Consider the following 16045-nt stretch of genomic DNA (forward strand, 5'->3'; position numbering starts at 1 on the left):
AAGGTCTGGGTCTCCTCAGCCAGCCTCATGGTCTCACTATTCTAGAGGTGAAGCTGCCTGAGAAGAGAGAAAATGGCGCCAAGATCACAGGGGTTTGGAGACTTCAGAGGCTGGTACGGTCTGTGTTTGTGAGATAAAGCGGAGTCACAAGGGCAAGTCAGGGCTCAGCGACTGATCACTAATCACTAAACATCTGGAGAACCAGGCCCTTCCTCCAAAAGAGCAGTATTTTATAATTCAAATGTTGAGCTCCAAAGTGATTTCAGAATCCCCCGAACTTGTTTTTAATTATTATGGGTAAGAATAACTACCAAAAGTGTTCTAGCATTGTTTAATACAAACCTAGTCTACATCTACTAATTATCACTGGCTGTTTTCAGCATTGGTTTGGCTCCTGACCACCAGTGGCCCTACTCACCTCCTGACCCAGCTTAGCACTGGGCCATGTGTGAGAAAGGAGGCTGAGTGTGTGGAAGGCGCCGATAGACCTGGAGCCCTCAGGGTGAGAGATGCTTTGAACATGGCCTGTAAGAAGCAGCAGCAGGGTGGGGCAAAGGCTGGTGCTGTGTTCCAAGCTCCTTGCATAGAAGAGGAGGGGGCATGCTACCCTGGGTAAGCGTCTGGGTGGTGCCGACACTGATGAAGTGACAGTGTAACTTGAAGAGGTGTCAAAGGTTCCTTTGTGTCTCTGAGCCCTTTCAGTTCCTCTTGGACTCATGACAGCAGAGGCAATATGAACCCAAAGAAACAACCTGGCCGTCTTTGGCAGGAAGGATGAGCACTAATGACCACGTCCAAAAGGTTCACATTTGGCAAAATTGTGGGGAAACAGGCATTCTTATTACCAGTGGGAATGAACACTGGTGCAACCCTTACGCAGAGGCATTTGGCAATATCTAACAAAACTACACGTGAGTTTACATTCTGACATTCTCGTAAGGTATCACCTTGAAGCTATACCCCCAACAACACAAAAATACACATATACAAGGTTGTTCATTGCAGCACTGTTTGTAATTGCAAAATATTACAAACCACCCATACGCCCATATAAGAGAATGAATATACTATGGAACATTCACACAATGGAGTCAGTCTTTGCAGTTGCTGAAAAACAAGAGGAAGGGGAGATATCTAAGAACCGATGTGGAGTGATTTCCAGAATGTGCTGGTAAGTGAAAAAAGCGTGCAAAAGAGTATCCATGGCGTGCCATCCTTTGAGTAAGACAGGAGGGGAAATGAACCCAGAGAGGATGAGCCAGAGACTAATGAGACCGGTTCACTACTGGGGTGGGGGTGGGGGGATGGCATGGATGAATAGAAGGAAAAGGGCGGGGGAGACGGCACTTTTCTGAATATGTCTTTGTACAGTTTCGGTTTTTGGAACCATGTTAATGCTTCACAGGCACAGAAAAGAAAAGAAAATTAAAGAGGGGGTGGGGGAAGGTCCTCATTTGCTCGAATTACAGAATTAAAGAGAAATAAAACTAGTAAAGAACTATCTCCACTGAAAAGGAAAGCATGAAAAGTAATAAAAAGAGCATAGGAATAAATACTGTAGCAGACCTTATTTCTCAAAAATGGTGCAATGATACTTCCCATCCCAGATGCTCTTCTAAGAATTTGCTACTCCCTCAGCTCAGCAGAGGTGGAATCTATGCCCCTCTCCTTGAAGCTGGGAGGGCTTTTTGACTACTTTGACTAATGGAGCAGGAAGGAAGTGACATTACTTTACTTCTGAGATTAGGTCATAAAAAGCCCACCTGGCTCTTTTCTCTAGGGACGCTTGTGCTTGAAACCCAGTCACCACACTGAAGGAAGCCCAGGCCACATGGGGAAGAACCGAGGCCCACAACCCCCAGCCCTAGCCGAGCTCCCAGCCACCACCCAGCAACTACTTGCCAGCCATGCAAGTGCCATCTCGGAAGCAGGTCCTCCAGCCCCCCGTCCAGCCTCCCCAGCTGACACTGCATGGAGCAGAGAGAAGGTTTCACTGCTAGGCCCAGTCAAATTACAAATCTGTGACCAAAATAAATCACTGTTATTGTTTTAAGCCACCCCATTTGGGGCTATTTGTTACACAGCAATAGATAACTAAAACATACACCTATACCTTATTCACGACTGTCTCTACTACCAGACCACTCCTGAGAGCCAGGACGCGGCCCACACATGCTTCAGGCAGGCCAAGTGGACGTGGCAGCCCAGCGCTAAAGCTCACGCACTTGCTCCAAAAGCCCCCTTTCAAAGACAGTTGCCTGTGTTCACACAATTCTGGCTCTCTGGTTGCCTAGCCCATGCAGATTAGAACCATTAGATTAGGGGTAGGGGTGGGAGATGAGGATAAGCACTCAAGGAAAGGCAACTAGAAGGACACACACTAACACCAGCCAACAGACAAGTGACAGAAAATGCTGCAGAGTCTGTGGTCTGGGATGGTTCAGACGGGGGTGAAAGGCCTGACCTCGATAGCCCTGCAGGACAACAGGCCTGAATTTCCATGTGTGGTATTGAGTCTTTAAATCACCACGAAAAAGATTAAATCATCCCTGCCTGCTCTGCCTAAGGGGGACAGGAAGTGCAATGTGGTTTTTAAAGACTTTAATCAGACTTAACTTAGAAGATGAAAAGAAGGTTCTGGTGTTTAAAGGGGTTAAGTGCTAAGTACCTGGAAAAAAGGTTTGTACCAGAGACACCCCCACCCCACCCCAGCGACAGCAGCGCAAGGTTGAGGGGTCAGGCTCTGTGCCAGCAGGACCTCCCAGGCCCTCCTGCGGCTTCCACAGACCCCAGTGATTACACGATACAACAGGCACATGTAACACATACTGAGGAAGCGATGTTCTAAAACTTTTGTTTTTTTAATTTACAGAACTCTTTTTTAAAAAGCAAGCATTTATTTATTAGATCCTTTTCTTACATCACACAATTCTCCTCCTGATTTTCCTGAGTCTAATGAGAATCCAGACAGCTGACAGCCCAGTCAGAAAGGGAATTAGGGCGAGTGGGACTCACTGTTGGTAAACAGGACATTTCCAGAGCAGTTTTCTATTACCCAGCTCTAGCTTAGAGGGAAGTCTGCTTCCCACTCTAGCTGGTAACTTAGGTCAGAGGGGGAGGCGGTGGGTCAGAGGCCAGCAAAGGCATATGGTCTTTTTTGGCCCTGACAAAGTAGGCTGGGTGAAGGTTCTGGGGCCTCTTCCACACTGAAGAGGGTCAACAGAATGACTAAAGCCTGAAAGCACAAAGAGGATGGTACCAAATGCTTCCCGTTAACAGAAATACAGTCACTATAAGAGGTTAAACACTTTAGTAACTGAACATGGAAGAAACAGGCTTCGTGCTCCACCGGCGGGAGGCTGTGCCTCAGAACCTGAGGGGGCGTAGTGGCTGGAGGCCTCAGGGCAAGCACAGTCTGAGAATGACCCACCAAGACGGCAGTCCTGGCAGCCAAAGGGCCTCGGAGTCTCAGATCAGGTTTTGTGCACTCCATCACTTAGCAACTGTGACATTAAGCTACTTAACTTCTGTGAAGTTTGGTTTCTCCATCTATAATATGGAGAGAATACCACCTGGTTTGCAAGACCGTTCAAGGGATCAGAGTAATTCTATTACAGTGTCTGACAGAGTCTGACATATGGCAGCTTATATGAGTCATCTTATCACAAATGATCTTGAGTCAATGTCCAGCTTGTTACATTTTGCAAATAATGCATATGGTAAACCTTCAAAAGCCCTGGACAGAGCTGAGGAGTCTGAGAATTTGAGTATACAACGGTTATTAAGGAATTAGACCTCTATTGCTAATGATTCTGTGAATTTCCCTACTGATGGCCCAGTTGCTCAGGTCAAAAGCTAGGGGTAATCTCTGCCTCCTTTGGTTCTCCCCATCCCACATGGAACTCATCTGCAAATCCAGCCAGCTCCCCTCCAACAGTATCCCCAAGGCCGCCACTTCTCACCACCTGCTATGACCACCTCAGCCTAGCCCCATGCTCTGCTGCCACGATCACCTCCCACCGCCCCTTCCTCCTACTGCCCCTTCTCCAGTCTCCATGGAGAGCCACATGACTTTTTAAACTCAAGTCAGATCAACATTAGCCCCTGCTCAAAACCCTCCCAGGGCCTCCCATGACCTGATCGGACGAGGAATTGATCTGACGAGGCCCTGCCTCTGTCCCTTGCTCACTGTCACCTACGCTGACCTCACCACAGTTCCTTGAATACTCCAACCACAGGCCTGCTTCAGGGCCTTTGTACTTTCTGGTCCCTGCACCTGGAATGCTCCTCTCACACAGATCGCCAGGGCTCACTTTCTCACTTTGGTCAGGTCTCTGCCCAAATGTCACGTCCTCAAAGAGGCTGTCCTCGACCCCAATCTAAAACAGCAGTTCTGGCCACTTTCCACCCTCCCTTATTTGTCTTTATTTTCATGCGTATTGGCACCTGATGTTTGCTGTTTGCTGCTTGCTATCTCCCTGACTAGAGTCCAAGCTCCCTAAGAGCACAGCTCTCATCTGTCTGGTTCAGCACTGTGTCCCCAATGCCTAGAACAGGGCCTGGTACAAAAGAGGCGCTCAAAGGGCTTATGTATGAGGAAACGAATCTAAGAGCAAAAAAGCTACCCCCAGGCAGCCAGCTTTACCTTCTTCCCAGCTGTGGGGCTGCTCTCCGCACTCTGCACTGGGCTCCTTTGGGGGCTTCGGTTTTCCTGGGGGACACACCTGGCCATGTACACACCGTAGTCCAGAAGCATCTTCTGCCGTACACTGCCCGCTAGCTCCTTCTGCTTCGGCTGGGGCATGATCTCCTCCACGCTGCCTTTGCTGCTGCTGCGGCTGTGGGTCAGGTGGCCCGAGGGACTGTTGTGTCTGCTGTGTGAGGGCAAAACCCCTGGAGCAAAGAAGTGATGGCTGTTAATGCAGATGAGGAAAACGACGGCAAAGGAAATGGAACACAGAGCAAACTCCACTGGGTACAGCTGAAAAGCAGCTAAAATGCTATAAATGACTATCTAAAATATACATATTTATAAGGTTATTTCCCACCCTGAAAGACACCTTCCATTGTAATGATAGATAACTTTTTAGAACAGTTCTTATTCTTCTTCAAGACAATTCAGAGGAATGGGAGCCATGATACATATCTGGTAGGCACCTTTTTCTTTTCTTCTGGTGCTCTCTTGGGGTCAGATGAAGGACTGACACAGCCCAAGGGGCACACAGAAAGTGGGCAGAAAGCTAACTGGAATTGCCATAAGCTGTGGATGGACAAACATCTTTCATTCATTCATTCAACACAGTTTTCATCGAGCACTTTCTCTGGGCCAACTCCACATTAAAAAGAATAATAAGACATACACAGTCCCTGCCCTTGAACTCGGGCACCTAGGCAAATAAATCACAATTTTCTGTAATAAGCACTGTACTGAAGCATGACTAAAGGACTTTCAGGGCAGAAGGGACAGGGTGAGTCCCTCTGCCCAAGAGCCGAGAGGCGCTTCCTCCAGCAGTGACCTTCACAGGTAGTGACCTCTGGACTGCCCCTTGAAGAAACAATTGGCATTTTCCCGGCCTAGGTGGGGGAAGAGCATTCCAGGTAGAGGGAACAGCATATGCAAAAAGCAATGACAGGGCACAGCATGTCTGGAGGACGGTGAGAGATTCAGTGCTGTTCCAAGCAAAGTACATGGGACAGAGGGATAGGAAATGAGCAGAGGGGCGGGGTAATCGATGGCAAATGCAGTGAGTCAGGAGGCCAAGGATTCTGTGCTTCGATGGCAATCTCAGGCGTGGAGGCCATGTTGAAGGCCAGGAGCTTGAGAGCATAAGCTGCCTTCTCACTGGCCTTCTTATTATAACTAGGGTTTTCCTTCTGCTGCTTCTCTCAGAGGAGCCACAGTACATAAACATAAATATTGATATAATCTTTAAGGAACCAGCAAAGGCGAAAAAAATACATCTGCAGATGGTTCCATCACTGGTTAAATGATTCAGTACAAAGTACTGCAGTGAGCAGCCTAGAAGGCAAATAACCCATGAATACACCTTAGGTGGCAGACAGTCATCAGTTCAGGGTGGTCTTCCTCTCTTCCTACCCGGGACTCTCTCTTGATTCTCCCACGGGCCCTTTAAAAATACATAAGCATTTAACACACATGTCATTACCTGGTTTACTTCCAGAGACACCAGGTGGCTTCCTGGTTTCCGACTTCAGCTTAGATGCCAGAATAAATCTCCTAAACCACTCCTCTTTTTCTCGGCCAGTTCTCCCAAAGAGATAGAGTATCTGATCTCGCTGGCCAGATCGTGTTCCCTCCTGAGGGTGGGTTGGCTTCTTAGGGTCCTCGCCTCCCAACTCCCTCTCAGCTGGTGGCTTTTCTTCAGAAGTCTCTTTATCAGTCTGGGCCTTAGACATAAAGTCATCTTGTCGACCAAGCTCGATACAAATGGGGTACTTTTTATTCCAGATTCGCTTTCGAGCCAAACTTTTAGGCACAAGATAAATCTACAGAGAAAGGGAAAGGATTTACACTCTAAATTAAGAATTGGCTACGTTGTGCATTACTACTGTGCAGAGCACAAATGCAAACTTCATAGTATTTTTGACTAAAATGATGAACGTGAAAGAATTACCACCTGTCCATAACGTGACTTTAGAAACTAGAATTTTTAGAAATGACTTATCTTTCAAAATAATTCCAGAAAGTAGATATTCAAGAATTTCGCACGAGTTACAAATATCTACGATTTTCAGGTAACAGTAGCAGAATAATCAGTTAATGGATTATCATCAACTAAGTTTGGATATCAACTGAGTTTAATGACCCTGGGCCAAACCTAAGCTGGGGGGAAAAAGAAGAATTTATCAAATTAGATCCTGATGGGAAGCTCAAGTTTATCAACCACAAGTTAAGAATAAATTCGTCAAAAAACTATTTTAAATAATTCTGCCATTTTGGAGAAACTCAAAGATCACTCACAAGATTTATAAGAAAAGAGAACCTATAGCTTTTTGGAATAACAAATAATTTACATTTCTCAAAAGCAGAAGTATACTTTATCAAAATGTGGTTATTTTGCGTAATTTTCCATAATTTTCACATTTACAGAGCTTGCGTTAGTTATTAGCCTAGCACCACCACACGTGGCTTTTGTTTGACCAAAAAAGTTAACTCTCAAAGTCAGAAGAGTGTATGAAGCCTTTGCTTCTCAGAGTGTGGTCTGTGGACCAGCAGCATGGATATCACCTGGGAGCTCATAAAAATGCAGACTCTCAGGCCCTACTCATAGTTGCTGAATCAGATTCTGTACTTTGAAAGATGCTCAGGTGATTCATATGCACATTAATGTTTGAGAGGCACTGCTCTAAATTACACTCATACTTTAAACACACAACCTTTTAAGGGGAAAAATTACAGTAAAGCGTCCAAGATTCCAAATGCTTTTCATTCATCTAAGCTTCCAAATTAGTTGGGCTCACCTTGCTGTCGGACAGGTCGTAGATTTTCTGGCTGACGTAGGTCACCTCTGGCTTTGTTTCATTGTAGCTTGCCCTCCTGGATATATTTTTATTGGGCTTTGAAAGCCTTACGGTCCCACCCTCAAGTCGAACAAAAACTGAATGCGTCAAAGTCGCATGGTACGTTTCTGGATCATAGTTGTAAATCTCATTCATCCATCCCTGATGGAGAAAAACTTCCTTTAGTAAAATCAGAATAAACAGACACCTGATTCAGTATGAAAATGATGACCACTCTGGTATTCAGGGCACTGAAACCAAACTTGACTACGATGCAAGTATTAACTTACTGATGACAAGAGGTTGCTGAGACAAGTCTCTGAGCTTGAAGGATAATTGTGCTGAGGAGTGATTTGGTATGTTTTTGTTAACTAAAAACCTGGATTTAGGGGGAGAATGACAATGTCCATTTTCCTAAATAATTAAAGCTTTTCTTTCTTTTCTTTAAAGCTGAAAGGCAAATCAGGAAACTCAAAAGTTTAGTTCATGTAAACAGAAGAAGTTGTCTCGGCCTGACCTCCTCTGGGGACAAGTAATCCCACCCAGTCTGGCCTTCTTAATTAAGCAGACACAGCCCACCTGCAAACAATCTTTAAAATTTCACAGACCATATTAACTCATGTTACCATACCACTCCCCATTTCTATCTCAGTGAAATCACATAGTGAAGCAGATGATCGAGACTTAGGCATTAAATAAATCACAGATATGATCAATGGTATGTCAAAATTCAAAGATATGTAGTAACTTAAATGAATAAAGTCGTGTTCCAGGTTCCCCCCCACCCATTAATATGTTTAAGAATCAACGTATGAGTACAGAGAGCAAACATGCTGAAGGTATGAACAACACACAAAACCCTTACACACAACAAAACAGTGCTAAAGCTAGTCTCATAGCTGTAATCAGTATTCATCATTTAACACTCTGCCAGCCCCACAGTACTTTTTCAAATGATATGGGTGGTCCAGATCTCTTTAAAAGAAGTTCTCTAGGGAATTTTAATTACTGTGTTCCCACACCCCTCACTTTATGTCTTTGAAATGAGTAGAGAAATGCTGAAGATCACTACAGTAGAGTTGGGATTGTCATTCTTCTCAAGGAATAGCCATTTCCACGGTGAGTATTTGAGTCTCACACTAAAATCTTGAATTAACAGCCTCGGCAAGTGAGGGATGCTCAAAATTCTCTTTTATTCATTCATCCATTCATCCAAACATGCAGTGAATCTTTCTATGTGCCAAGCAGTGTGTCAGGAGTTGATACAAAGATTTAAAAAAGAACAGCATTTTCTCCACACCCTCTCCAGCATTCATTGTTTGTAGATTTTTTTGATGACAGCCATTCAGACCGGTGTGAGGTGATACCTCACTGTAGTTTTGATTTGCGTTTCTCTAATGATTACTGATGTTGAACATGGAGGTTCCTTAAAAAACTAAAAATAGAACTACCATATGACCCAGCAATCCCACTACTGGGCATATATCCTGAGAAAACCATAATTCAAAAAGAGACATGTACCACAAAGTTCACTGCAGCACTATTAACAATAGCCAGGACATGGAAGTAACCTAAGTGTCCATCAACAGATGAATGGATAAAGATGTGGCACATATATACAATGGAATATTACTCAACCATAAAAAGAAACGAAATTGAGTTATCTGTAGTGTGGTGGATGGACCTTGAGTCTGTCATACAGAGTGAAGTAAGTCAGAAAGAGAAAAACAAATACCGTATGCTAACACACATATATGGAATCTAAAAAAAAAAAAAAAAGGTTCTGATGAACCTAGGGGCAGGACAGGAATAAAGACGCAGACGTAGAGGATGGACCTGAGGTCATGGGGAGGGGGAAGGATAAGCTGGGATGAAGTGAGAGAGTGGCATGGACATATATACACTATCAAATGTAAAACAGGTAGCTAGTGGGAAGCAGCTGCATAGCCCAGGGAGATCAGCTCGGTGCTCTGCGGCCACCTAGAGGGATGGGATAGGGAGGGTGGGAGGGAGATGCAAGAGGGAGGGAATATGTATACATATAGCTGATACACTTTGTTATATAGCAGAAACTAATGCAACATTGTAAAGCAATTATACTCCAATAAAGACGTTTAAAAACAACAACAACATTCTTGACCCAAGGGTACTCCCAAAACAGTAGAGAAGAACTGGTCTTCATTTCACCATCCTATGACCCTACTAGAGTAACTATTTAAAAAAAGTCCTCACAAAGAATATCCTGAGTGTGTTATTGGAAATAAAAACGGACAAACATGCTTCTTTATCATTGGGGGTATGTGTGTGTGTGTGTGTGTGTGAAATTTATGAGCCAATTATATGGATTTATACACCTCAGTAGATCTTTTGCATGAGCTAGGAATATCTCACCCTCCTCCCAATGAGTCATTGCATCTATTAAAAAATGCTGGATGAGTAAGCAGTGGCCATGGGAAGAGAGTGTAATCTAGGTGTTTGTAAAGAAACAGCAATGATCAAAGCAATGAAGCAAAACAGGGGACAAGCGATACAGAGCACAGTGAGGCCTGAAGTGGACTGAGCTGCTGGAGCATCAGTTTGGGTGGGCTTATTTTGCTAAGTATAGAACTAAGCATGATTTTTGGTTCACAGTTTTCTGTCTTTTTCTTTAGTCTGTTATTATGGTGAAGTACGTTCACTGATTTTTGAATGTTGAACAGTTCGCATTCTTGGGAAGATTATGCATGGGTCATGACGTGCTGAAGCTGGACTATACCAGCTCATGAGAGCTGATTCTACACATCTTTTCCCAACTCCACATTCAGTGACCTTACGTTGGTAACTTGCAACTGGCCATGGTGGGAGATTTACACCATGGAAATCAGTACAAAGAGGGCTCCCCCCACCAACCGGAGAGCCAGTTTACCAGCACAACACTATTATTATCCTCTACATACACTGCTGAATTTGGTTTGCTAGTGCTTTGTTCATTTGTCCAAGTGCATGAAGGAAGTTGGTCTATAGTCTTTTGCAGTATCTTTTGGTATTATTATCTAGCCTCATAAAATGAGCTGGGAAGTGTTCCTTCTATTTTCTGGAGGAGTTTGTGTAGAATTAATATTTCTTCCTTAAAGGTTTGGTAAATTTGCCATGGAAGCCATGTGGGTCCGGAGTTTTCTTTGTAGAAAGGTTTTAAACTATGAATTCAATTTCTTTAGTTACTATTGGACTATTCAGGTTATCTATTTCTTCTTGAGTGGGCTTTGATAGTTTATCTTATTAGGAAATTTGTCTGTTTCATCTAAGTTATCCAGCTTCTGGGCATAATGTTGTTTGTAATATTTCCCTATTATTCTTTTAATGTCTGTAGAGTCTGTAGTGATGTCCTCTCTTTCAGTCCTGATATTGGTAACATTTCTTCTTTTCTAATATAATCATTTATTGCTATTAATTTATCTCTAAGCACTGCATCAGCTGCAATTTTTGATTTGCTGTATTTTCAATTTTATTTAATTGAAAATATTTTCTACTTTCCCTTGTGACTATCTTTGGACCCATGGCTAATCAGAAGTATGTTTAATTTCCAAATATTTGCGAATTTTCCAGACATCTTTCGGTTATTGTTTTCTAGTTTACTTCCATTATAGTCAGAGAACTTGCTTTGTATAATTTCAGTTCTTTTCAACTTGTTTTATGGCCCAGAATATCGTCTATCTGGGGAATGTTCCACGTACACTAAAAAAAATATGCATTCTGCTGTTGTTGGGTAGAGTTTTCTATAAATGTATTTATTTGTCTTTTTAAACACAAACATTTTTCACTAAACATCTCCTGACATATAATCCACAGTTCTCTTTTTATCCAATTTGGTTGCAGAAAATACTTTCTTACATATAACAGGTTTACTAGGCTTAAAGTTCTAAAGGCAACTAGATTAATAGAGAACTTGCAGCAGATCTGATTTTTCTAGGCTGCTTCAGAGCCATGCTCAAGGCCAGGTTGAGTTTACATGCAGTGCTACTAAAACCAAGAAGAATCCATGGAGGGAGGGAAGGAGGGACTGGTGTTTAAGAAGTTCTAACGGTCAAGGAACGACTATGAAATTAAAATAGCAACTTGCTATCAGTGTCCTTTATAAGCCATTTGGCCATATGGTCCCCACCTGGGATTGCTCTTTTGAGTCATTTCACTCTGAATGTATACCTCCTGGCTAGAGCAGAGGCTACTTGAGGATACAGAATATGTGTGATACATTTGTGGGTCCATCACAACATCTTAGCTGAGATGCTCACCCTTTATTTAATGACTTTTGAATTATGACAATCATAATTTGATATGACAAACATTTCTGCAATAATATCTCCATATAAAATATTTTTCATTAGTTCCCAGCTATGTTAGATTATAGGAGACGTATAAAAAAGGCAATAGAACTAACATGGTTCTGGAATTTTCGACAAAATTCCCAACATTACAGTTATCATCCAGTCACCACCAGACTAGAAAGGCTGAAGGGAAAAAAAGACAAGCATTATACTATTAAGTTACTCTTAAATAATAAGACAGCCTCTGAGAAACAGAGTAATTTTTAGAGAATTTCCCCTTTTCGAAACTCCTGCGACTGGACAGATTAATTATTTGATTTATGAATTAAGAGAAATTTAGGAATAAAAGATTGTTTCTATCCAACTGCTTTCATTTTTTCTTTCCTAAGTCAGAAATGCAGAATTATTCAGGGAAGCACTCACTATCCAATGGAAATACAACATGAGCCATAAATGTGCATCATGAAAATATGTAGTTTTAAATTGTCTAGCAGCCACACTAAAAAAGAAAAAAGCAGGTGAAATTAATTTTAACAATGTATTTTATTTAACCCAATATATCCAAACTATCATTTCAACATGTAATAAATATTAAAAATTATTAATAAGATTTTACATTCTTTGTTTTGTACTGTCTTCAAAATCCATTATGTATTTTACACTCAGAGCACATCTCAGTTCAAACTAGCTACACTTCACTGCTCAGTGGCCAAATGTGGCTGGTGTCTACTCTACTAGACAGCCCATGCCCAATTCTTGGGTTCCAGCTTTTCAGACCTAGACACTGGGCTCAACCAGAATGGTCAAAACCCTCCTCTTTCCTCTTCCATACATGCAGGTTTATGCAGTGTTAGTAGGTGCTTTACCTAATTGAATGAGAAGATAATCTAAACCTGTTTCCAGGTGAAACATTCTATTTTAGAAATTCAAAACCCCTTTAAAAAGCTAACATCAAATATTAAAAACTCAGGAATAAGAACAAAAGTAATCTAGGTAAAAGGCTAAAGTTTTTAAAACTCTTATAGTTCTATAAGATCATTAAAAGATACTCAACTTGTGAACAAACTTACATAACACTTTTAGCTTATTCCTTTGATTTTTAGTAGAAAAAAGACAAGACACAGGCACACGTGTTGGGACACAAGCCCTGCATCAGCTCATCCGTTTACAGGCTTGCTCAGGTGAAGAGCCATCACTCTGCACTAGTCTAACAAACAGCTGATCAGTTTTTGTTCCTCATCAAATTCTTACATCTGGTTAACAAGAGCAACTGTTTCCAAGTGCTTCAGGGATTGGTTTTTAGCCACAAAGCCAGGTTCTTGACCCAGCAGCCTGAGCTACCACCTGAGCCCTCTACAGAGTTCTCACTGGGCCACAGCCTGTGTCCGCCCGCGTGGCCACAGTTCTGAGATGAGATGTGGCTGTCCTTCTTTGCTGACAGCTCTGACAGGGACAGGTCACCCTCTACCACAGGCCAAGCTGCAAGAACACTAGAACACTAGCCTGATTCCCAGGAATATGGAGAAGAGTTTCAAGTCCTCCACAGCTCAAAACCACAGGACCCTGCCTGCCCCACTGGAGGAGACAGTGGTGAGAGGCAGGGTAGGCCTAGGAAGAGAATCCAGGAGCTGCTTTTCCTTGGGAAAGCCCGATGGGCGGCAAACTCCCTTCTTCCAGTTGGGATTGGAGCTGGCTTGACCCTCCTCCTCCCAACCCCCATCCTTTCACAATCACCTGTGGCTGAGCTCCAAACACAAAGGCACCTGTGGGTTCTCCTTCCCTTTTATCTTCACATTTCCTCCTTCCTGCGGTACTGTGTTAAAAATCTATCGGACGCTAAAGTCCACAGCTGCCAAAACCAAATAAATACAACTCACAAATCAGGATTTGAACTGCACATCTATTGTGAACAATCATTTGTTAGCTTCAGTGAGACTGGATCCTTGATCTTACTTGATTACATGAAAGGCTGCTGGTCCAAACACAGGCACTGAAGCCAACCCACATCCATTAGCAGAACTGCAGAGTCTGAAACAATTGGGTTCCAATCCTGGCTTGACCACTTACCGCCTAGTTGGATGATGCTTAGCCTGAGACCCTTGGTTTTCTCACCTGTAAAAGGGTCCTGCACACCTTACTTCCCAGCTTCATGCCTCCCTGGTCCCCACCTCCCACTCTGCTCAAGCCATAATGACTTTCTCCACGATAACAGTACCTTGTTGAGGTACAGTCTGCATATAGAAAAGGAACAAATCTTATGCATATGATTTTTAAAATACTGATATTAATATTCATTATAATAGTTGGCATTTAAGCTCACATTATGATCCTGGCTCTCATATGCATTATCTCCTTTACTTCTGCCAATTCCCTAAGAATTTGCAGGTGAGGAAAGTGGTGAGCGAGGTTAAGAGATTTGCTTAGACAGGGGTTAAAAAAAAAAAAAAAAGTGGTCTGTGGAGTGGCAAATCTGGGACTTAAACCAAGTCTGCCTGACTACGAGGTCCAGGCTCCTACCCCACTTCCACAGCACAGCCCCACCTTTAGTCTGGCTAACTCCCGGTCATCCCTCAGGTCATGGCAAAGATGACGCTTCTCCTCGGAAGCTTCCCTGATTACCTAGGCTCAGTTCTCTGTTACCTTCCTCCTATCACTGTATTCATTAACTGCCTGGTTTACTTAACTACAAACTCCAGAAGACAATCACAGTTGTAACAAATGTTTGTCAACTGAATACATAAATGTAGCCTAATTCAGAGGGTGGCTGTGAGGAGTAAATAAAATCTGTAAAGCACAAGTAAGTAGGACAGACTGGTGTGCTCATCACAGCCTGTAGGTATAGTTGTGGCTGCACAGGTGGAGAGAAGCAAAGGAATGAGCTGAGATCCTACTAAGCACAGGGAACTGTAGGGCTTATTTGAAATAGAAGACTTGGTCCCTGTTCCTGAAGAGAAACACCAAATTATTATTGCACCAAAGAGCACAGAACAGGGACTGCCCTGGTGGTGCAGTGGTTAAGAATCTGCCTGCCAACACAGGGAACACAGGTTCGAGCCCTGGTCCCGGAAGATCCCACATGCCGCGGAGCAACTAAGCCCATGTTCCACAACTACTGAGCCTGCACTCTAGAGCTCGTGAGCCACAATGACTGAGACTGTGCTCTAGAGCCCCCAAGCCACAACTACTGTGCCTGCATGCTACAGCTACTGAGCCTGCACACCACAACTACTGAAGCCTGCACGCCTAGAGCCCGTGCTCTGCAACAAAGAGAAGCCACTGCAATGAGAAGCCCGCGCACCGCAACGAAGAGTAGCCCCCGCTCGCCGCAACTAGAGAAAGCCCTAACGCAGCCAAAAATAAATAAAATTTAAAAAAAAAAAAAAGGAGCACAGAACAAGAAAAGAAGTAACCTCAGAAAGACAACGAAGAGTAAAAATTGTTAAAGCTTTTCAGGACAGAAACTGAATTAGCTTCTTATCTATAGAGGAGAGGGCAGTGTTGTGACTAGAGCCCAGGTGTCCTGACTCCCACGTAGGGTTCTTTCTGGAACATTACAAGCTTTGATAGGAAACCCGGAGAGAATCACAAGAGCTTCTGCTTAACCCACACTGTCAGGCATCCAGGATGCAGACTGGCCACTGGGAGGCTCAGGCCAACAGGTGGCCAGGCACGACTGCTCTCCGAGTTCCCTGTTCTGCCCCCTAATGCACCCCTACTGACTCAAATCCAGGTTGCCCTTGCAGGAAGCAATTACCTAGTGCAAACCCTGATTGCTTTTTTTTTTTTTTTTTGTGGCCCATGCAGCATGTGGGATCATAGTCCCCCGACCAGGGATCCAACCTGCAGCCCCTGCAGCAGAAGCATGGAATCTTAACCACTGGACCACCAGGGAAGTCCCCTGACTGCCTTTGGATACTACCAATCAGCTAAATTTTACCTGGGGCTTGACCTACTCCCTGGGTTAAGCTGCACATGGAATTTCCACACCTAAGCGACCAAATATCCAATCTTGTGAGCAGTGCAGCAACTCCAAGGTCTTCATCGTGTTCCCCAAATAGTGACCAACTGTCCACTGCGCAGCTGTTCTAAAAGTCTTCACCCTGAATTCCTTACCAAGTAAGATCTTTCTCCAACTTTGTTTCATTATGTGGGTGGGTCTAAAGAGGTACAGATACAGTTAGCAACTCATTCCATTTCAACAACTCAACTAAAGAACTCAG

At 43.5% G+C, this 16045-nt stretch overlaps 1 protein-coding gene across 2 annotated transcripts in view; it reads right to left on the reverse strand.

The window, feature by feature from the left end:
• Positions 1-16045, reverse strand: part of TEX2 (testis expressed 2) — a 107642-nt gene that overhangs the window by 34502 nt on the left and 57095 nt on the right. For both annotated transcript variants that reach the window (XM_079903656.1, XM_079903657.1), the window contains exons 3-5: positions 7483-7683; positions 6168-6507; positions 4646-4893 (exon numbers count right to left, since the gene is read on the reverse strand). In XM_079903656.1, the coding sequence (XP_079759782.1) occupies positions 4646-4893; positions 6168-6507; positions 7483-7683 (789 nt within the window). The remainder of the gene's footprint in view (positions 1-4645; positions 4894-6167; positions 6508-7482; positions 7684-16045) is intronic.

The sequence above is a fragment of the Stenella coeruleoalba genome, assembly GCF_951394435.1.
Source record: "Stenella coeruleoalba genome assembly, chromosome: 19".
NCBI classification, from domain to species: Eukaryota; Metazoa; Chordata; class Mammalia; order Artiodactyla; family Delphinidae; genus Stenella; species Stenella coeruleoalba.